The 23,608-nt window shown below is 41.4% G+C and overlaps 1 protein-coding gene across 7 annotated transcripts in view; it reads right to left on the bottom strand.

The window, feature by feature from the left end:
* Window positions 1–23,608, bottom strand: part of TBC1D1 (TBC1 domain family member 1) — a 238,182-nt gene that overhangs the window by 57,605 nt on the left and 156,969 nt on the right. Inside the window, exon 1 of one of the 7 annotated variants that reach the window (XM_037829567.1) lies at window positions 2,174–2,609. The exons of 5 other annotated variants lie outside the window; for them this stretch is intronic. In XM_037829567.1, the coding sequence (XP_037685495.1) occupies window positions 2,174–2,225 (52 nt within the window). In that variant the 5' untranslated portion in view covers window positions 2,226–2,609. Of the gene's footprint in view, window positions 1–1,406; window positions 1,563–2,173; window positions 2,610–23,608 lie in introns of those variants that run through there. One more of the 7 variants, XM_037829569.1, reaches the window with a different exon arrangement.

Below are 23,608 nucleotides of genomic sequence, written 5' to 3'. Positions count from 1 at the left end.
AAAGCTGACCCACGTTAAAGTCAGCAAATAAACCTAATAGTTTACAAGAGGGTTTATCAACCTCAGCACTATTGACATTTGGGCTTGACAATTCTTTGTTGTGGGGGGGGGCATGGGGGAGAGTGGAGGCGGGGTGTGGGGGGGGAGTAGAGGGAAGGGGCGTGAGGGGCTTTCCTGGGCATTTTAGGATGTTTAGCAATATCCGTGGTCTCAACCCACCAGATGCCAGAAGCTCCCCACTCCCCTGTTGTGACAATCCAAAATATCTCTAGACATTGCCAACCGTCCCGGAGGGCAGGAGGGGCAAAATTACCCCTAGTTGAAAACCAATGACTTGGAAGAAAAAACTCATCACATTTCTCTCCTAAACCCTGGGAAGGGGTAAAAATTTATCTTCTTCACCCAAATTTATTTTATGTGGTAATAATTACTAATCTCATAGATTACTATTAAAAATTTTTTCTAAAGTATTATCTTTTGTTCATATTACGAGGAGCCAAGCCACACAGTGTTTTAAGTAATTTACAAACAGAGCTAGTTAAAATATTTGTTTGTTCTAAATTTGGCCAGGCTGAATCAGTCCAAGTGGGCTGTTTTCTTTTCAATCCTAAAAGATCCAGATTCAGGGCAATCTACAGTTTCACAATCAGTCCCCTTTCATGCATGTTGGTGGGGGGGGGCAGTTTTGTGAAGTGTGTACTCATGTACACAGGGGATGAGTGGAGTGGCAGGGTGAGGATAATAAAATTAAAATGTTGGACAACTATTAACTGAGACCTTGATTCTAATAATAAATATGTGCATTTTTAAAATTTAGATAATTTCTAAGCCGATCATACCACTATTTACTGAGTCTCTTACACATTCCCAGCAATGTGCTAGGTGCTCTAAGAAAGGCTACGCTGATGTTTCTAATATTCTCCAGAACAATCCCGGAGATCTGGCTTCTTTCCTCGACTTGTATTCAAGCTGAGAGAGTGTTTCACAGAGGCCAATGTGCAAAAGCAAGACTTGGTGCAGGAGAGCCTGAGCTGGGGGCTGAGGGTTTGCTCCCCAGGCCAGCTGTGTAGGTGCTCTTTGTAAACACACGTGCTTTTTGGGTTCCAGTACCTCAGTGCAAAATGTGAGAAATGATATTAGCCTCCAACTACCCCAACTGTGGAGACCACAGGCACTGTCAGACATATTAATAAAGTCTGCAAAGCCACAAAACCAAAGGACTGTGATAGCACATTGGTCTAGGATTAGATTTTAGTATTCTAACATCTCCTGAAATGACAGGATGTAGAATGCTTAAATTAAATTATGTAGACTTTCAGAAACAACCCTCGATGGGTTATACGAATTTTAAAACCAGTCATAGTTCAGGGGCCCTAAGAGACAATTGCTTCCATTTAAATCATTACCATGGCATCCCAATAGAGTCATAAATATGAACTATGCTGGCGTGTCAATATTTTAGACGCCAAATTATTCTCCAACAACTCTGTGCTGCTGCATTCTTTTTTTCTCTCTGCACATAAATGTGCAGGGTAGAGTGTGACATTGCATCGTTGGTATGAGCAGAATCAATGCTGTAACAGAGAAGAAAAAAACATCAAAACGGCCTTATATTTCTCTAGTATCTGTCTCCATAAAATGTAGGATATAGGGCTCCTTTCTGACGTTTTCACAAAACACTCTTATTAGGTTTTCCACTGCAATTATCCTCCTTTTATAGACCTGACATTAAATCAGACTTTAAGTGCCCACTAAGAAACAGGAGCTCCAGGAAGAAAGTGAAGAGATAGACCATTATTCTCCCAATATTCTGGATTTTTCTGTTACCCCTTTTTTCTAACTCTCTCCATTCCTCTTGAAAAACCCTGAACTCCCATGCCATAAAAAAGACATTTTTTAAAAATTCTAGATATTCTGAAACCTCTGTTGAACAACATAAATAGATTTTTGGAAACAAGAATTGAAACTGAACACTGAACTTTGGAATTGAACTCTGGAGAAAAGGTAACAAAAACAGGGATTAACATCTGCAGAATCTGCTGTTACCAAAAGCTGAAGAAAAGTTCCTAAAAAAAGGAAAACAACAGGAAAACGGCTATGTAGATTTTAAGAAATGAACAGGTAGTCCTCTATGACTGCTGTCAAACTATTTATAAAGTATGAACAACTTTACCTTTACTAAAATAGAATGTAAATGCCAGAAGAACAGAGATTTTGGGGTTCATTGCTATGCCCCAGGGTGTAGGACAGTACCTGGGAAATAGAGATACACAGTGAATATTCACTGAATGAATTAACTAATTTACTCAAGATTGCTCTAAATCCTCTACTGACTTCTTTGGATGTTTTATGGAAAACAATCAAAAGAGAACATTATTTTCTACAGTGGTATTATACAACAGTTTAGCAACAGGAAAACAAATTAAACACATTCATTTGATAATAAAGAATATATTTGGAAGTTCTTGCTAAATGCACAGCATGCTGCTTGAAATGCACATATGAATGAGACAGTCTCTCAAATCTCAACAGTCTCTCAAATTGCAACATACATATGGCCAATTGATTTTTACATGGGTGCCATCTACTCAATGATTAAAGAATAGTCTCTTCAACAAATGATGTAGTAGAGAGAACCAGATATCCACATGCAAAAATATATATATATACACAAAAATTAATTCCAAATGGATCAAAGACCTAAATATAAGAGCTAAAACTATAAAACTCTTAGAAGAAAACACAGAGTAATATTTTCAGGGCCTTTTATCAGGCAATGGATTCTTAGACTTGACACAAAAAGTATGAACAACAAAAGAAAAAAGATACAAATTGTACTTCGTTAAAATTACAAGCTTTTGTGTAAAAGATATCATCAAGAAAGTGAAAATACAACCTTCAGAATGGGAGAAAATAGTTGCAGGCCCATACATTTGATAAGGGGTTAATATCCAGAATAAATAAACAACTCCAACAACTCAACAACAAAAAGACAACCCAATCAAAAAACAAAGAACTTCAATAGACACTTCTCCAAAGAAGATATAAAAATGACCAACAAACACATGAAAAAATGCTCAACATCATTAGCCATTACGGAAATGTTAATTAAAATCATGAGACACCACTTCAAACTTACTACAAAGGATATTAAAAAGAACAAAAAATAACAAGTGTTGACGAAGATGTGGAGAAATAGGAATCCTCTTACATTGTTGGTGGGAATGTAAAATGGTGCAGCTGGAGTGGAAAACAGTTTGGCACTTCCTCAGAAAATTGAACACAGAATTACCATATGACCTGGCCATCCATCTTCTAGGTATATACCAAAAAGAATTAAAAGCAGGGACTAAGACAGATACTTGTACACCAAAGGGTAGAAGTGACCTAAGTGTCTATCAATGGGTAAATGGATTAAAAGTGGTATATACAAACAATGGAATATTATTCAGCTATAAAAAAGGAATGAAGTTCTGACAGGCTAAAACATGGATGAACCCTGAAGACATCATGTTGAATGAAACAAGCCATGCACAAAAGGAAAAATATTGTATACTCTCCTTTATACGAAATAACAGAGAGTACAAATTCATGGATAGAAAGCAGATTACAGGTTACTGGGGGGAAGAGAATAGGGAGTTTATTCTTAATGGGTATGGAGTTTCTGTTCAGGGTGATGGCAAGAATTTGGTAATGGATGGTGATGGTAACACAACATTGTGAATGTAATTAATACCACTGTAAACCTGAAGGTGGTTAAAATGGGAAATTTCATGTTGTGTATGTGTTACCACAATTAAAAAAAAACTGAAAAAAAAAATCTCAATAGGGTAATTAATACAGATCCACAACTACTATAATAAGGGGAAATACAAAGAAAGTGTTCTGTAAGTTCAGAGAAGACCAATTTCTATTGTTTATGGGGTCAAGAGTATGGGCCCTAGAGCCAGATGCGTGGGATGGATCCTTGCTCCACCACTTATCTAGCCACTCAACCTTGAACAGGCTATTTGAGCACTTTGCACTTCAGCTTCCTCATGTGCAAAACGGGTACAACAGTTCCTATTTCCTAGGATTACTATAAGGATAAAACAGGTTAATGTGTGAGAAGAACCAAGCCTGGCAAATAGAACCCATTTGATAAAATTTTAGCTACCATTCTTCTTCTCCTCTTCATCATCATTATTAGTTCTTTGGGGAGTGGTGGTAGACCATGAAGGAGAGGTAAAATTTAACCAGGCAGAAATGATGAGAGACATTTCAGATCAAGAGAATAGCATAAATAAGGTATACAGGTGACTTTCAATTAATCATCCAATGACCCACTTGAGCTGATGATCAGATGGTGTGCAGGTGAAAAGAAAAGGCAGGGATGATTGAGACTAGATTTCAGAAGATCTTGAATATCTGATCAATACATCATTAGTAAGGAATTGGGAATCATGGAATATTTGGGGCTTTTTAACTGTTTCTTTGTTTTGTTTTGTTTTGTTTTGCTTTGTTTTTAAGGAAGACAATTCATTTGTGCACTCTTGAGCACTAAAGGGGTAGGCTGAACAAGATAAATCCCTGTCCATCAAGGTAGGCATAGCCTAGGGGATCAGGCAAATGAAAGGCTTTTATTAAATACTGTGGGAAATGCTCCAAAAAAAAAAAAATAGGTAAGGACACAGAGCAGAGAGCCTAACTGCCTGAGACAGGAAGGACTGGAGGGGGGCAGGTGTGACTGGGAGGCAGACCCACAAGTTAAGTAAAAAAGAGCCACTCAAGATATGCAGAAACTAACAACAGAAGCCAGAGCCCTGCAGACCTTCACCCTCACACTCTCCCAAATTAGCCCTTTTGGATGAGTTTCCAAGGCTGTGTGAAGAGGACTGAGACAAGAAGCAGAAAGGATGGTACAGAAAGACTGGTTAGGGGTGATGAAACAGTTCAACAGAGAAGCAAAGATGACATGGGGGGGAAGCCCAAGAGAAACTGGGAAAGGAGCAGAGACCAGAGCTGGATAAAAAGAGGCATGCAGGCCCTTTTGGAAGGTTATGGTGGGTCAGGCAACAGCAACCCTGGCTTCCTCCCTATGGGCTGAGCTGCTAGGAGCACAGAGTCACAAGGAACTTTGTTTTTCTCCCCAGGAATGGAGATTTAGTGGCCATAAAAGTTCAGATCTGCATCAGCTTGAAAAGAACCAAGATAATGTTGTAAAGAAAATGTAATGCGCTGGATAAAATCATCCTTTGAAATAAATGGCATTTATTGTTGCATCTGCAAGGGAAATGATACTGTACTTTTTGAGGGGGCCAAAAGCCAGGACTCTCATTTCTTGATGAAAGATAATAAAACCATAAAGAGAAACAAATATTCAGCCTCAGTCGGAACATAAAATGCTGATCCTTGTAATAGTTTGCTGTCTTCTATTACCACTTAGGTAATCCTACATTTCAAATTGTGGTCCATGGAATTTTATGAGATACAGTGGAGGGGGAAAGGCAACAGAAGAACAGGTTCCTTGTCAGTACCACCAGGATGTGCATGGGGGGGGGGGGTGTCTGGGGACCTGGGCCTTGCCTCCTGGGGCTTCCCCACCCCAGCAGCCAACACAGTCACTGCCTTGGCTGTCCCAGGATCACTTTTCTTCTTTCTTCAAGATTGTCGGGGGAAATCGTTAGCAGTCACAGGAACACAGAAACATGGAAAGGGACTCTAGAAGATAACTGAGCTCAATCCCCTGCCTTTATTTGCAGGTTTGGAAACTGAGGCCCAAAGAAGTACAAACCCCTCCTGGCTCTAGGCCTGAATGCGTTCCCCCCATTCCCCAAGAAAGTAAAGAGATGGGAGCAGCTGTTCTCAAAGGCCTCTCTGGCCCATGACACCCTCTCCTTTTCAGGGCTGCTGAATTTCAGAGTAGGTTTGACCAGCAGCTCTAGTCACAGAGTCAATAATGCAAAACAGCGGGTGTTGAATGGTCTGGCACTTTTAAAAAATCTATTAAGTGCTTTCAAGGACTACTCATTTAATCCTGCCATGAAACTGCCATGGGCACTATTGTTGTCTGTGATTTAGGGAAGAGGAAACAGAAGCACAGGGAAGTCAAGGAGCTTGCTCATTGCCTGATTGGTAAATGGCAGAGCTGAGATGACAAGGTGCCTTCTCCTTTCCCTCTGCTTTCAGTCCCATGGCCCTGAGGTACTGTGAATGAGACCTCCCGGGGTCAGGGGAAGGGTTCACCGAAGGACAAAGATTCAGTTCCAAAGCCCAGGTCTACTGTCTCCTGATCCAGTGCCCCGTCCTAGTTTTTATTCATGCGACACAGTTCGTGGGGACCCACGTGCCAAGGATTAAAGCCCCCTGCCTATATTTCAAGATAGAACCCTGGGTGGAGGCAGCAGTGCTCCTGTACGTTTACACCCACTGCCTGGCAACTTCAGGTGTTGGGAATTAAGCACAGGTGAAGTGGAACAGAGACCACACAAGACCACAGCCACAGTGTTGACCAAGCCAGGCCCCCAGAAGGGCACGCCACTCCCCACATCCCTCACACCTTGGATCGTATAGTAAAGGTCAGCTTGGAGCTCACTGTGGGCGTAGAGGACAAGATGTCTGACTGCTTCCTCCAATTGCACACACAGCCATGGTGGACAGATACAGGGCACAAGATCATTCTATGGCAGCAGTTCTCAAAGTGTGTCCCCCAGACCAGAAGCATCAGCATCACCTGGAAGCTTGTTAGAAATGCAAAATCTTGGCCCTACCCTAGATCTACTATATTAGAAATTCGAGGGTGGGACCCAGCAATCCGAGTTTTAGCAATGGGGAATTCTGATGCACACTATTCTCTGAGAACCCCTGGTCCCGCCATTTGCTGTAGGTACTAGCTTTACCCTAATTGGTGGCTTTACATTACATGCCACTAGGGAACATGGTTGCCTTTAAAATAAGTTATTTCAAATTAATTAAGCATCCACATTATGGGTGACCTGACCATTAAGTAAAGTTTAGAAATGTAAATCTACCTTGCTTTTCAAACACCAGCCAAATCTTGTTTTTATCTTTGACAAAGGCAATTGTGTGAACTATAATTAATCCCATTTTCTTAAGAAATGCCTTCAGAAAGCAGCCCCTCCCTGCTGGCCCAGTTCAACTACCTGCACTATTATAGCAATAATAAATCCCCTTCCAGAAAAGTTCCAGATCTACACATAGAGACACAGACTAATGAGTCACTCAACACAAATAGAAAATATACTACCAAAGGCTAAAAGCATGATTTCTCAACCCATGTTACTGAACCATCTGCAGAAAAGCAGCTTGTTTTTTTACAGCATGGAGCAAAATGCCACCACTGTGTGAGCCTCCTCCTCTCCAGCCCTCACCTCACATCAAGGCGGACCCTCCGGTAACTGCAACCACACACTGCCAAGAAAGGCATGCTCAATATTGTGGGGACTTTCTGCTTGGCAATTTCTACTGAGGCAGGTGAAAAGAATGCTAAAGAGGAAATCAACATCCTCACCCATCCAATCTCCCCTGACCATAGCACAGGATGTTATGAAGGTCAAAATGAGACCTGCAAAGAGTAAAGTGGCTGCATTATGGAGTGGTAGCTTTCAAATGATACTCAGGGAAGTTCTGTGGGTTCTCAAAGCCCATGCAGGGGGCTGGGGGAGTAGTGGGAAAAAATGGGGGTCGCTCTGAACTAACCCCCACCCCCCAACCCCATCTCATTTCAGAAAAGCAGGTCTGATTTAATCTGTTTTATAGGACCTCTACAAGCTTTCCTTAGCAAAAAAAAAAAAAAAAAAAAAAGCACAGTCAGCAGCTAAGAATACAGAAAAGTTTGGAAAGCACTGATACAGGCTTTATTATGACCAAAAGGAAGAAGAGAGCCTCGAGTTGAGTCTTGCTGGACTGGCATAATGAGAGTTTTATGTGTGCGGGGGGCAGCGGGGGTAGAGGGGAGGAGACCTAGGGACTCTGAAGAGGGATCTGCTTGACCACCAAAGATTCTTGCTCAGAACTGGACTTCCTTCTGAACTCACTGCACTTGCCATCTACGCCATTAACATGGCAACTGCCCCATACTGCCTTGTGGCATCGTTTACATGTGTTGTACTTTGAGCTAGGTCCTGGGATGGGTCTTAAAAGTGGTCTGCTTCCTCTGGTCTATCTTTGATCCCACTCCCTCACCCAGCCTGCTTCCTTGTCCATGCAGGACAACATTTACCTAACCCTGAAAAGCAGCTTTAAAATGGTGTTTCCAAACTGACTGTTCCAGTGCACCAAACAGGTAGACACTTATCAAACTTGTGCTTCCAAGACCCCAGGTTATCATGGAGTAGAATTTACAGTGCCTGGTTCATAAGCCCAAATCCTGGTTAAAATCGCTTGATCATCCACATAAGAAGATGAATTAAAAAAGGACAACCACCCACAGATTCAAGACATGAGAAAAACACAGCTTTTCAATAAAACACAGACAAAATAGGCTCAGGGCAGAAAAAGCATTAAGGCTCTGTGAAAGAAGCAAAAGTCAAGAAAGACATTTATAATATAGATGGGCAGGTTTAATTTGTATATTTAATGTACTTACTACTTATAAAGCATGGGGGGGGAAAGGATTATTTTATCCTGGTAAAGATACATCTCCAAAATAATTAAGATTTATGCCACAAAACAGCATTGCATTAATAAAAGACAACAATGCTTGGTCTTTTATCCATCATTAAATCCACTTTAACCCAATACCTAGTACATGCACTATGCATTCAGTATATGGGCATGTTAAATAACACAATAAATCTACTTTATTATGCTGTGGGCAGGAGCTGTATCTTGTATGCAAAGTTTGGACCCTCATTAAAAATGGTATTATTGTATCTGGGTAACATGATGGTCAAGACTGTGTAATGGAAAGAAACCATCTCAAGAGGCAGGAGGAAGAGCTACTGTGGCTGCCTAGGTCTGCAAGATGGAAGCTTGGATCAAGTGGCAGTGGTGGAACAGAAAGAAAGGGGTGGGTAAGAAGTGCACTGTGAAAGGAGAGAGAACACAGGTGGCACAGTTGAAGAGCCTTCTGCACAGCTTCTAATCTTGAATGACTGGTAAGATGATACAACACTGGCAGAATTTGTGATTTTCAAGAAGAGGAACCCAGTTTTTCCCCCTGTGGCCCAAGAAAGGGTTTTTAGGTGTGCTGACTGGCTTTATTTCCCAATAAAAGTAATATTTTAATTGATTGCAAAGAAACTGGAAATATTCTAAAAATATGAAGGAATAAAAAGGAAAAATGTTACCTATAATCTCACCTCCCAAAGATAAGTGCTCTTAACATTTCCATGTATTTTCCTTTGATCTTCTCTTGCATATTCACTGTACCTACAAATCTAACTCCTGTTTTACCACCTGGTTTTTTGTTTGCATTGTATTGGGCACGTCTCCTCACCTATAACCACCCTTTTAAAACACTATCACGGGGTAAAGAGCCTGAAGTGCCTGAGACGCACCCAAGTGGGAGCAAGTTGCAGGAAGCAGCACCGTGACCAGGCTCACAGAAGGCATCAGGGCGGTATGTGCATATTTAAGACTCATCTCCAGAGAGAGGGCATTTGAAACTATTTGACTAGAAACAATTAAAAACGAGCAGGGTCACGTCATAGTCCTGCAATCCCCAAAGAAGAGCTGGGGAGACATTTGGTAGGAACTAATGGGAAAGGGGAAGAAAGTGGGAAGAAAGCAGGAATGGAAAGCAGATGTCACTGAAAGGGGCTCAGGAAAAGGGGAATAAGAGAACAATGGGTGACCAAGGGAAAAAATCAGAGAGAGAAAAGAGAGGAAAAGTCCCAAAGGCATCTCACACTTTCAAAATGTACAGGTGATTATCAGAGGCAGTGAGGCCACCCTGGTGGGGGTTTTTGTTTGGACCATAGCCCCAGAAAGAGAACTCTGTGATTTAGTGGCTGACCAGCAATTAACTGCTAAAAGCTCCAGTTATAAACTTCACTGCCTCCACCCTCCCTGTTGCCTCTCACGCATCTATGACTTACCCCACCCACCCCATTACACAATGCTTATCTGGATATCATCTAAGGTCGGAATTCATGAAAGGAAGCCCATGACTTGAAAGTTAGGAAATAGTTTTGTGCTTTACCGGGGAGAAGAGATGGGGAAGTCCACACTATGAAATAAGCAGTTTAAAATAGTGAACCCAATTCTTCCCCCAACTCAACACAATGCTCACTGGGTTATACGTGGAAATGTGACCTTTCCACCTGGAAAACCCCGAGCCTCACTGCTTTCCTTCTAAGGACCCATATCTGGAAAAATCAAATTGGGAAGGAGCATTCTTTTCAGGTATCCATGACTGTTAGGCAGTTGGGAAGTCTGGGTTTTAGCTGTGGGATTCTGGTTAAGTTCTGAGCTTTGTTGTTCTCATGTAGAAAATAAACCACCTATATGATCACTGAGATGTCTTCCATCCCTTAATAGTCCGTACCCTGGTATTCACTTAAAATCTCCATGTATTTCAAACACAATGTAATCTGTGTCATGAGTTAAAGTGGACACATCAAGCTTATATGCTCTCTGAAAACTCTGTGGTAAGCAAATTTCTTAAACACTACCACAGGTTGCCCAAAAAATTCATTAAAGAAGTTACATTTCCTTTGAAAATCTCTTGTGACTATAATTGAATATGGCAAGTCCCAGCACACTGAATTTTCATTCAGGATTATTAAGAATTGAGAGCGGTTACACGTGACCATCCAGATACTCATGCACAGGATATAACAAAGAGGGAGGCAGGAGAAACTGGCTGCTCTGACTGCATAAGTAAAGGAATTAGGTAGAGAATTACATATTTGTCACTCCAAAGAAGGGATCCTTTTCTAAACACTGAGGCCCTACATAGAAAATCAAGTACTGCCCACTCAGCAGCTTCAAAGTTGCACCTTAAATGCTGAGACCGGTCAGCCCCAAGGAAATCGATTCTTCCTAAGCCTGTTGATTGTGTGCATAGACATGCAGCTTCCACTCACGGCCCCTGGCAGCCTCGGGGGTCATGAAAGCTGCCCTGTGTTTAGCCTTTTGCCCAGGAGGACATTAAAGAGTGAACTGTCTATGACTAATTTATTTCCATGAATCCTGGTCTTCTGTCTCTCCCCATTCAGAGAGTTTTGAAGAGGAAGACTTGGCCTGAGTTGTTAGCACTCTTGGCCTCTGAATTTGGGGTATGCGGCCGTTAGAGAGGTGGGGCCTGTCTCCATGGGTGTACCCTGGGGGGAGATAGCAACATCCAGCCATCCCCCAAGGAACCAGGTTTCCTTTGGCTGTGACTTCAGGAGAATACATACACTTCTTCAGAAACCTGAAGTAATTGTGCAAAGCAATTTCCATAAGGCCCACAGAGGTTCTTTTTGACAACATGCCACGGAGTCCCTGATTGTCCAAGAACATCCTGTCAGTTACCCATAAAAGTCCAGTGATGTTAAAAGTGGAAGTGGTGGGGGTGGAATTAAAGAATGGCTGCCATTTGTGGAGGGGTGTGAGAAGGTGGCTAACTTTATTTCCTTAGAAATAGACTGCCCGTGCTCTTTTTTATGTAGCAATTACAACACCTCCCATTTATTGAGTACCTGCTCCTTGACTGCCTCAATATCCTTAACCCTGGGAGATGGGTGCTATTACGAGACCTGTGTTACAGCTGAAGATATGGCAGCACAGACTGGTTAAGCAACAGACCTTGGTCAAACAGCTCATAAGCAGATGAGCCAGAGTTTAAGCTCAGGCCAATCTGACTTAAACATCCTTTAAATAAAACTCTTAACCAGAACACTCTACCACATCTCCAAGTCAATACACCTTTCTGAAACTATGCATGACCCTTTTCCCCTCAAACAACTAGAAGTCATTCGCAGAAATGTTTGTGACAACAAAAGTTATTAACCAGTACGGAATATCATTTCGTTTCGTCTCATAACATACCAAGAAAACAAAGAACTACAGGCTGGAATGAGGTAAAGAAAAGAAGCTCACAGGGCCCATTTTTTAAATTCCAGCAGCTCAGAAAAGGTGGGTGTGCAAGGAAAGGGTCTTGATGAAAATGAAGAGCTGAGATTCCAGGATATCCTCTCAGAGGTCACACAAATTCAAACATGAAAACAGAACATTCCCAAGCCCTGTCCCTCAGCCACAACATCTCCCTAGGTCAATGATGTTTTCCAAGGGTTTGCACTTTTGCCTTATTTAGGCCTAAATTCTCATTCATTATAAATTCTTTAAATACACACACACAGGGAGGCGGGGCAAGATGGCAGACTGGTGAGCTGTAAGTTTTAGTTACTCCTCCAGGAAAGTAGGTAGAAAGCCAGGAACTGCGTGGACTGGACACCACAGAGCAATCTGTCTTTGGGCATACTTCATACAACACTCATGAAAATGTCGAACTGCTGAGATCAGCGAAATCTGTAAGTTTTTGCGGCCAGGGGACCCGCGCCCCTCCCTGCCAGGCTCAGTCCCGTGGGAGGAGGGGCTGTCAGCTCCGGGAAGGAGAAGGGAGAACTGCAGTGGAAGCCCTTATCGGAAACTCATTCTACTGATCCATACTCCAACCATAGATAGACTGAGACCAGACACCAGAGAATCTGAGAGCTGCCAGCCCAGCAGAGAGGAGACAGGCATAGAAAAAAAAAAACAACACGAAAAACTCCAAAATAAAAGCAGAGGATTTTTGGAGTTCTGGTGAACACAGAAAGCGGAAGGGCGGAGCTCAGGCCTTGAGGCGCATATGCAAATCCTGAAGAAAAGCTGATCTCTCTGCCCTGTGGACCTTTCCTTAATGGCCCTGGTTGCTTTGTCTATTAGCATTTCAATAACCCATTAGATCTCTGAGGAGGGCCCTTCATTTTTTTTTTTTTTTTTTCCAATCCTTTTTTCTTTTTCTAAAACAATTACTCTAAGAAGCCCAATACAGAAAGCTTCAAAGAATTGCAATTTGGGCACGTCAAGCCAAGAGCAGAACTAAGAGAGCTCTGAGACAAAAGGCAATAATCCAGTGGCTGAGAAAATTCACTAAACACCACAACTTCCCAAGAAAAGGGGGGTGTCCGCTCACAGGAAACACTCCTGCCCATCGCCAGCCCCATAGGCCAGAGCTGCCCCAGACAACCCAGTGTGACGGAAGTGCTTCAAATAACAGGCACACACCACAAAACTGGGCGTGGACATTAGCCTTCCCTGCAACCTCAGCTGATTGTCCCAGAGTTGGGAAGGTGGAGCAGTGTGAATTAACAAAGCCCCATTCAGCCATCATTTGAGCAGACTGGGAGCCTCCCTACACAGCCCAGCAGCCCAGAACTGCCCTGGGGGGACGGCACTCACCTGTGACATAGCACAGTCATCCCTCAACAGAGGACCCGGGGTGCACGGCCTGGAAGAGGGGCCCACTTGTAAGTCTCAGGAGCCATACGCCAATACCAAGGACTTGTGGGTCAGTGGCAAAGACAAACTGTGGCAGGACTGAACTGAAGGATTAGACTAATGCAGCAGCTTTAAAACTCTAGGATCATCAGGGAGATTTGATTGTTAGGGCAAACCCCCTCGCCGACTGCCCAGAAACACGCCCCACATACAGGGCAGGCAACACCAACTACACACACAAGCTTGGTACACCAATTGGGCCCCACAAGACTCACTCCCCCACTCAACAAAAAGGCTAAGCAGGGGAGAACTGGCTTGTGGAGAACAGGTGGCTCGTGGACGCCACCTGCTGGTTAGTTAGAGAAAGTGTACTCCACGAAGCTGTAGATCTGATAAATTAGAGATAAGGACTTCAATAGGTCTACAAACCCTAAAAGAACCCTATCAAGTTCAGCAAATGCCACGAGGCCAAAAACAACAGAAAATTATAAAGCATATGAAAAAACCAGACGGTATGGATAACCCAAGCCCAACCACCCAAATCAAAAGACCAGAAGAGACACAGCACCTAGAGCAGCTACTCAAAGAACTAAAGATGAACAATGAGACCATAGTACGGGATGTAAAGGAAATCAAGAAGACTCTAGAAAAGCATAAAGAAGACATTGCAAGACTAAATAAAAAAATGGATGATCTTATGGAAATTAAAGAAACTGTTGACCAAATTAAAAAGATTCTGGACACTCATAGTACAAGACTAGAGGAAGTTGAACAACGAATCAGTGACCTCGAAGATGACAGAATGGAAAATGAAAGCATAAAAGAAAGAATGGGGAAAAAAATTGAAAAAATCGAAATGGACCTCAGGGATATGATAGATAATATGAAACGTCCAAATATAAGACTCATTGGTGTCCCAGAAGGGGAAGAAAAGGGTAAAGGTCTAGGAGGAGTATTCAAAGAAATTGTTGGGGAAAACTTCCCAAATCTTCTAAACAACATAAATACACAAATCATAAATGCTCAGCGAACTCCAAATAGAATAAATCCAAATAAACCAACTCCGAGACATATACTGATCACACTGTCAAACACAGAAGAGAAGGAGCAAGTTCTGAAAGCAGCAAGAGAAGAGCAATTCACCACATACAAAGGAAACAGCATAAGACTAAGTAGTGACTACTCAGCAGCCACCATGGAGGCATGAAGGCAGTGGCACGATATATTTAAAATTCTGAGTGAGAAAAATTTCCAGCCAAGAATACTTTATCCAGCAAAGCTCTCCTTCAAATTTGAGGGAGAGCTTAAATTTTTCACAGACAAACAAATGCTGAGAGAATTTGCTAACAAGAGACCTGCCCTACTGGAGATACTAAAGGGAGCCCTACACACAGAGAAACAAAGAAAGGACAGAGAGACCTGGAGAAAGGTTCAGTACTAAAGAGATTCGGTACTCTTTACCACCAGAGACTTAGAAAATTCACAAATACCTGGAGGTTAAACAACACACTCCTAAACAATCAGTGGGTTAAAGAAGAAATAGCAAGAGAAATTGCTAAATATATAGAGACGAATGAAAATGAGAACACAACATACCAAAACCTATGGGATGCAGCAAAAGCAGTGCTAAGGGGGAAATTTATAGCACTAAACGCATATATTAAAAAGGAAGAAAGAGCCAAAATCAAAGAACTAATGGATCAACTGAAGAAGCTAGAAAATCAACAGCAAACCAATCCTAAACCAAGTACAAGAAAAGAAATAACAAGGATTAAAGCAGAAATAAATGACATAGAGAACAAAAAAACAATAGCGAGGATAAATATCACCAAAAGTTGGTTCTTTGAGAAGATCAACAAGATTGACAAGCCCCTAGCTAGACTGACACAATCAAAAAGAGAGAAGACCCATATAAACAAAATAATGAATGAAAAAGGTGACATAACTGCAGATCCTGAAGAAATTAAAAAAATTATAAGAGGATACTATGAACAACTGTATGGCAACAAACTGGATAATGTAGAGGAAATGGACAATTTCCTGGAAACATATGAACAACCTAGACTGACCAGAGAAGAAATAGAAGACCTCAACCAACCCATCACAAGCAAAGAGATCCAATCAGTCATCAAAAATCTTCCCACAAATAAATGCCCAGGGCCAGATGGCTTCACAGGGGAATTCTACCAAACTTTCCAGAAAGAACTGACACCAATCTTACTCAAACTCTTTCAAAACATTGAAGAAAATGGAACACTACCTAACTCATTTTATGAAGCTAACATCAATCTAATACCAAAACCAGGCAAAGATGTTACAAAAAAGGAAAACTACCGGCCAATCTCCCTAATGAATATAGATGCAAAAATCCTCAACAAAATACTTGCAAATCGAATCCAAAGACACATTAAAAAAATCATACACCATGACCAAGTGGGGTTCATTCCAGGCATGCAAGGATGGTTCAACATAAGAAAAACAATCAATGTATTACAACACATTAAAAACTCGAAAGGGAAAAATCAATTGATCATCTCAATAGATGCTGAGAAAGCATTTGACAAAATCCAACATCCCTTTTTGATAAAAACACTTCAAAAGGTAGGAATTGAAGGAAACTTCCTCAACATGATAAAGAGCATATATGAAAAACCCACAGCCAGCATAGTACTCAATGGTGAGAGACTGAAAGCCTTCCCTCTACGATCAGGAACAAGACAAGGATGCCCGCTGTCACCACTGTTATTCAGCAGTGTGCTGGAAGTGCTAGCCAGGGCAATCCGGCAAGACAAAGAAATAAAAGGCATCCAAACTGGAAAAGAAGAAGTAAAACTGTCATTGTTTGCAGATGATATGATCTTATATCTAGAAAACCCAGAGAAATCGACAATACAGCTACTAGAGCTAAAAAACAAATTTAGCAAAGTAGCGGGATACAAGGTTAATGCACATAAGTCAGTAATGTTTCTATATGCTAGAAATGAACAAACTGAAGAGACACTCAAGAAAAAGATACCATTTTCAATAGCAACTAAAAAAATCAAGTACCTAGGAATAAACTTAACCAAAGATGTAAGAGACCTATACAAAGAAAACTACATAACTCTACTAAAAGAAATAGAAGGGGACCTTAAAAGATGGAAAAATATTCCATGTTCATGGATAGGAAGGCTAAATGTCATTAAGATGTCAATTCTACCCAAACTCATCTACAGATTCAATGCAATCCCAATCAAAATTCCAACAACCTACTTTGCAGACTTGGAAAAGCTAGTTATCAAATTTATTTGGAAAGGGAAGATGCCTCGAATTGCTAAAGACACTCTAAAAAAGAAAAACAAAGTGGGAGGACTTACACTCCCTGACTTTGAAGCTTATTATAAAGCCACAGTTGCCAAAACAGCATGGTACTGGCACAAAGACAGACATATAGATCAATGGAATCGTATTGAGAATTCAGAGATAGACCCTCAGATCTATGGCCGACTGATCTTTGATAAGGCCCCCAAAGTCACTGAACTGAGCCATAATGGTCTTTTCAACAAATGGGGCTGGGAGAGTTGGATATCCATATCCAAAAGAATGAAAGAGGACCTCTACCTCACCCCCTACACAAAAATTAACTCAAAATGGACCAAAGATCTCAATATAAAAGAAAGTACCATAAAACTCCTAGAAGATAGTGTAGGAAAACATCTTCAAGACCTTGTATTAGGCGGCCACTTCCTAGACTTTACACCCAAAGCACAAGCAACAAAAGAGAAAATAGATAAATGGGAACTCCTCAAGCTTAGAAGTTTCTGCACCTCAAAGGAATTTCTCAAAAAGGTAAAGAGGCAGCCAACTCAATGGGAAAAAATTTTTGGAAACCATGTATCTGACAAAAGACTGGTATCTTGCATATACAAAGAAATCCTACAACTCAATGACAATAGTACAGTCGGCCCAATTATAAAATGGGCAAAAGATATGAAAAGACAGTTCTCTGAAGAGGAAATACAAATGGCCAAGAAACACATGAAAAAATGTTCAGCTTCACTAGCTATTAGAGAGATGCAAATTAAGACCACAATGAGATACCATCTAACACCGGTTAGAATGGCTGCCATTAAACAAACAGGAAACTACAAATGCTGGAGGGGATGTGGAGAAATTGGAACTCTTATTCATTGTTGGTGGGACTGTATAATGGTTCAGCCACTCTGGAAGTCAGTCTGGCAGTTCCTTAGAAAACTAGATATAGAGCTACCATTCGATCCAGCGATTGCACTTCTCGGGATATACCCGGAAGATCGGAAAGCAGTGACACGAACAGATATCTGCACGCCAATGTTCATAGCAGCATTATTCACAATTGCCAAGAGATGGAAACAACCCAAATGTCCTTCAACAGATGAGTGGATAAATAAAATGTGGTATATACACACGATGGAATACTACGCGGCAGTAAGAAGGAACGATCTGGTGAAACATATGACAACATGGATGAACCTTGAAGACATAATGCTGAGTGAAATAAGCCAGGCACAAAAAGAGAAATATTATATGCTACCACTAATGTGAACTTTGAAAAATGTAAAACAAATGGTTTATAATGTAGAATGTAGGGGAACTAGCAGTAGAGAGCAATTAAGGAAGGGGGAACAATAATCCAAGAAGAACAGATAAGCTATTTAACGTTCTGGGGATGCCCAGAAATGACTATGGTCTGTTAATTTCTGATGGATGTAGTAGGAACAAGTTCACTGAAATGTTGCTATATTATGTAACTTTCTTGGGGTAAAGTAGGAACATGTTGGAAGTTAAGCAGTTATCTTAGGTTAGTTGTCTTTTTCTTACTCCCTTGTTATGGTCTCTTTGAAATGTTCTTTTATTGTATGTTTGTTTTCTTTTTAACTTTTTTTTTCATACAGTTGATTTAAAAAAGAAGGGAAAGTTAAAAAAAAAAAAAAAAAGAAAAAAGACAAACAAGGAAAAAAAAAAAAAAAAGATGCAGTGCCCCCTTGAGGAGCCTGTGGAGAATGCAGGGGTATTCGCCTACCCCACCTCCATGGTTGCTAACATGACCACAGACATAGGGGACTGGTGGTTTGATGGGTTGAGCCCTCTACCATAAGTTTTACCCTTGGGAAGACGGTTGCTGCAAAGGAGAGGCTAGGCCTCCCTGTATTTGTGCCTAAGAGTCTCCTCCTGAATGCCTCTTTGTTGCTCAGATGTGGCCCTCTCTCTCTGGCTAAGCCAACTTGAAAGGTGAAATCACTGCCCTCCCCGCTACGTGGGATCAGACACCCAGGGAAGTGAATCTCCCTGGCAACATGGAGTGTGACTCCCGGGGAGGAATGTGGACCCGGCGTCGTGGGATGGAGAGCATCTTCTTGACCAGGGGGGGGATGTGAAGGGAAATGAAATAAGCTTCAGTGGCAGAGAGATTCCAAAACGAGCCGAGAGATCACTCTGGTGGGCACTCTTACGCACACTTTAGACAACCTTTTTTAGGTTCTAAAGAATTGGGGTAGCTGGTGGTGGATACCTGAAACTATTAGACTGCGGCCCAGAACCCATGAATCTCGAAGACGGTTGTATAAAAATGTAGCTTATGAGGGGTGACAGTGGGATTGGGAATGCCATAAGGACCAAACTCCACTTTGTCTAGTTTATGGATGGATGTGTAGAAAAGTAGGGGAAGGAAACAAACAGACAAAGGTACCCAGTGTTCTTTTTTACTTCAATTGCTCTTTTTCACTCTAATTATTATTCTTGTTATTTTTGTGTGTGTGCTAATGAAGGTGTCAGGGATTGATTTAGGTAATGAATGTACAACTATGTAATGGTACTGTAAACAATCGAAAGTACAATTTGTCTTGTATGACTGCGTGGTATGTGAATATATCTCAATAAAATGATGATAAAAAAAAAATTGCATCTCTGTAAAAAAAAAAAAAAAAAAAAAAGAAAGGAAATGAAATAAGCTTCAGTGGCAGAGAGATTCCAAAAGGAGCCGAGAGGTCACTCTGGTGGGCACTCTTACGCACACTTTAGACAACCCTTTTTAGGTTCTAAAGAATTGGGGTAGCTGGTGGTGGATACCTGAAACTATCAAACTACAACCCAGAACCCATGAATCTCGAAGACAGTTGTATAAAAATGTAGCTTATGAGGGGTGACAATGGGATTGGGAAAGCCATAAGGACTACACTCCACTTTGTCTAGTTTATGGATGGATGAGTAGAAAAATAGGGGAAGGAAACAAACAGACAAAGGTACCCAGTGTTCTTTTTTACTTCAATTGCTCTTTTTCACTCTAATTATTATTCTTGTTATTTTTGTGTGTGTGCTAATGAAGGTGTCAGGGATTGATTTAGGTGATGAATGTACAACTATGTAATGGTACTGTAAACAATCGAAAGTATGATTTGCTTTGTATGACTGCGTGGTATGTGAATATATCTCAATAAAATGATGATTAAAAAAAAAATACACACACACACACATATACACACTTTTTTTTTTTCTCAATCATAGCACAAGACAGTTACTGCTATCCCATTTACAAAGGAAGAAACTGGAAACTGAGGTAGGGGCAGGAGAGGTACCCTGCAGCCCAGACCCCCAGACTCCAGGGCTCCTAGGCAGGCTGCCTGTGGTGGACAGCACAGGGTGTGCTGACCCTGGACACTAATCCTAAATACAATGCAGTAGAGACCCTGTGAGCATAATGGTCTTCAATCCTCAGTCTTCTCATCTGTAAAATGAGGTGTTGGATTAATAAGCTTTTTCCTTCTAAAATGAAAAGCTCCAGATAATCTAAGTTATCAACAATATCAAGTAGGATTTATTGAGCTCCACAGACTCAGGGTATTATGACAGCCACAAAGAGAACAAAAACGCCTTCTAGCCCCTGCCATCCAAAATTCTATAATCTCAGACAAAAATCAATTTAGAAACACACGTCAGAGACTGCAGAGACAGAGCTATACCATTTCTGAAAGAATGGAGTAGCGAAAGGATGATAATGAAATCATTTCTAACCTACAGTGGGTAACACAATTACAGATCACAACCAAGGGGGCTGTGAGAGGTTGAGGCAGGGCAGCCAAGAGGTAGACATGTGGGACCAGAGTTTACACTAATACTGGGTGACCAGAGAAGCCAAAAGTCAAAAGCCTTCCGCTGGGAGACATGCAGGGAGCCATGACCCAGGTCATGACACTACTAAAAATAATCACCAGGAACAATAAAACATTGCATTACCAGGAACTTTAAAATGACTTCAAACACAGAGTTTAAACTTTAACAACTATGTTAATTTAGATATAGAGCACAATGATTTGGAATAATCTATCCCAATTTCAAAATTTTTTCTCCAAATGTTACGGGAGGAATACTCAGAGAAAATGGAATGTAGTGTTTTTTAAGCTATCAGATATGGGGTGGGGAGATGGGGGGGAGAAAGTCTTCATGGGCTTTCATATTTTTAATGTGGCTTACTTTTTTAAAAATCAATTCCCAAACTATTCTGTGAAACTATAAACTCATGAGCTATCCCATACCAGAGAAACTTGGAATCTCAATGAGCATTAAACAACAAGGCTTCCTGACATTTGAGGCCTAGTCCCCTGGGACAGGGTGGGGGGCACAGAGCAAGTGGCTGGTGGGAACAGGGCATCTGCTTCTGCTGCTGTAGGGTCTTCAGGAAAACAGCACAGGCAGGAGGGCCAGGAACAGGAAAAGTCCTCAAAATGAGGCTCGTGCCTCTTTAACTTGAGGGCTTGATTTCCACAAATGAAGGCTGTCACTTTCTCGACTCAAACTGCTGGTCCTGCTAAGTTTAGGAGAAGGGAAAGCATTCCCCAAAGTGTCAACTCACTTCAAGTACACAAGAAAGAGAAGTGATTTTATAATTGGATCTATCTCCCATAAATCTGAATACTTGCTAGCATTATGATTCATGACAGGTATGTCCCCATTTTAACCATCCATATGACTAAACATATTTCAAATTTTTCTTTCTTAATTATAGGTTAATTTTCCTACTATTAAAATATCACTACATTCCAAAACTGAAAACCTGAAATGGAGAAAAATCACCTATCACCAAACCTTCTCACAACTTTTGTAGAAGATCAAGTAATGTTACCTTTGTATTTTTTTTCCATTCATGCTATTTATTTTACATAATACAACATGAGTAGTTATAAATTTTTACAATAAAAATATCCATGTTTGGTTTATGTTCTCAAGTCACATATTCCTTTATTCAACAGAAATCAAGCACTATCTATGAGCCAGACACTATGCCAGGTCCTAGGAATATAAGACAGACAGTGCCCCCTCCTCACCAAGCTTAAATTAGGTATCAGAATTGCACCCCAAATGCTCTCAATGGCTTGGTCAAGTGTGATGGATATGAGTGAGGCCTCCCGGAGGCCAGCTCGGGGCCACATGGCTAAGGCTACTGGTGTGGGCCCAGCATCAACTCCTCCAAGGACACCCTGACTACCTTCAGCTGCTGAGCCACATGACAACTATTCTGCTCTAGGACACCCGATTTCTTATTCCTGGGTAAATATATTAATCTAATTTCCTTCCCAATAGAGGAATCTTTGACAGAGGCCACCCAGCCCTCTAACAAACTTGCCACATACAATGTCTTCAACTTCTAGATAACCATCAGCTGTTAAAAAAAGTTAGTGGTCCCCAGTTACAGTTGTCCCAGTTCTGCTTTTTGATTAGGAAACAACATAATTAACAAGACTACACCAACTTCAGTGTCCGAAGCCTATGCCCTCTCCTCACAGGGCTGGCCCTGCCCCACACCTCCCCACAGTCCAGATAATATCCTGGGTGTGGGTCCCCAAAGACATGTTGGGACCATGCTCTCCTACTCTACCCTAAACCTGCAATCGTAAGCTGAAGCATCAGTTCTCCCTTTCAAAAATCTGGAATAAAACACAGGCTGGCTGTCAGTTTAGTGGTATCTCTGAAGCTAAGAGGTCACACAGCTATGGGGGCAGGGGTGACTGTGTACAGTGATGAGAAGCTGAGAAAGCTGGTGACTAGAACGAAAAGGAGAGAAGAAAGATTACACAGCCTCAAAGAGAGGGCGCCGGAGAGACTTCCTTGGTTCCTGACAATTTCCTAGTTCCCAGCTCTGACCCTTATCTTGATTTTTGAAAGCTTGAGTCATTTCTGTCTTGCAACTAATGATCACTGACTAAGAGCAGCTTATACTCATCTATTTCCTAAGCATTCCTGAGTACCTCCTACATGCACGGGGTATTTGGGGATAGTTAAGCAGCTGAAAACAACTTCCTCCCAAGGAACTGGAAACTGGTTGAAGAGGCAAGAATAGAACATAATTAGGGAAAACAGGTTGGTTATAACCATGCATGGTATAATGGAAAGAGAACTAAAAGCAGACATAACCAAAGTTCCAGCCCATTCTACCACTGACTGCCCATATGACCTTGAGTAAGTCCCATTCCCTTATTGTAAAAATAAGGAATTTGGAACAGATGACTTTCAAGGTCCCACTTGCTTTTAGGATTCTTCAAAAGTAGTGGGCTCATTACTTACTACTACTACTATCCTATCTTTAGAAGCCACATGGATTATAGACTATCTTGCCATGGCCTGCAGTTTACCACTTCTATTAGGAGACAACACAACACAAACACTGCTCTGAGGAGCTGTGCCTGCAGTTCATAGCATTGAGATCTGAAGAAAGATCTCAAAGAGTTCACCATATGGAACACTATGTCCAAGAGAACTTTCTGGCATGAGGGAAATACTCTAGAGCTGTGCCATCCAATATGGCAGCCACTAGCCACATGGGGCTCTGCAGCACTTGAAATGAGGCTAGTGTGAGGAACTAAATTCTGAAGATTATTTAATTTTCACTAACTTAAATTTTAAATAGCCATAAATGGCTAGTGGCTACTGGATTGGGCAGCAGCAGATCTAGAATTTGAGATAACTTCAAAGTAATAGCTCCCTAATGAGTGAATTCAAAGCCCTAAGGGAACATCAGGAGTGGAGAGACTGACCCTGCCAGAGAGAAAGACTTCTGAGGTTAAGGATAAGGAAGTTTGTCAGTGTGAAAGCATTGTATTGGGTTGGGTATAGAGGGAAACAAACAAGAGGAGCTTTCTGGGGAAAAGAAACAATATGCAAAATCATGGCTATATGGAGAAACAGC

The sequence above is a fragment of the Choloepus didactylus genome, chromosome 3 (assembly GCF_015220235.1).
Source record: "Choloepus didactylus isolate mChoDid1 chromosome 3, mChoDid1.pri, whole genome shotgun sequence".
Classification (NCBI taxonomy): Eukaryota; Metazoa; Chordata; class Mammalia; order Pilosa; family Megalonychidae; genus Choloepus; species Choloepus didactylus.
The sequence above is the reverse complement of the archived record's forward strand: the minus strand, read 5'-3'. Positions and strand labels throughout refer to the sequence as shown.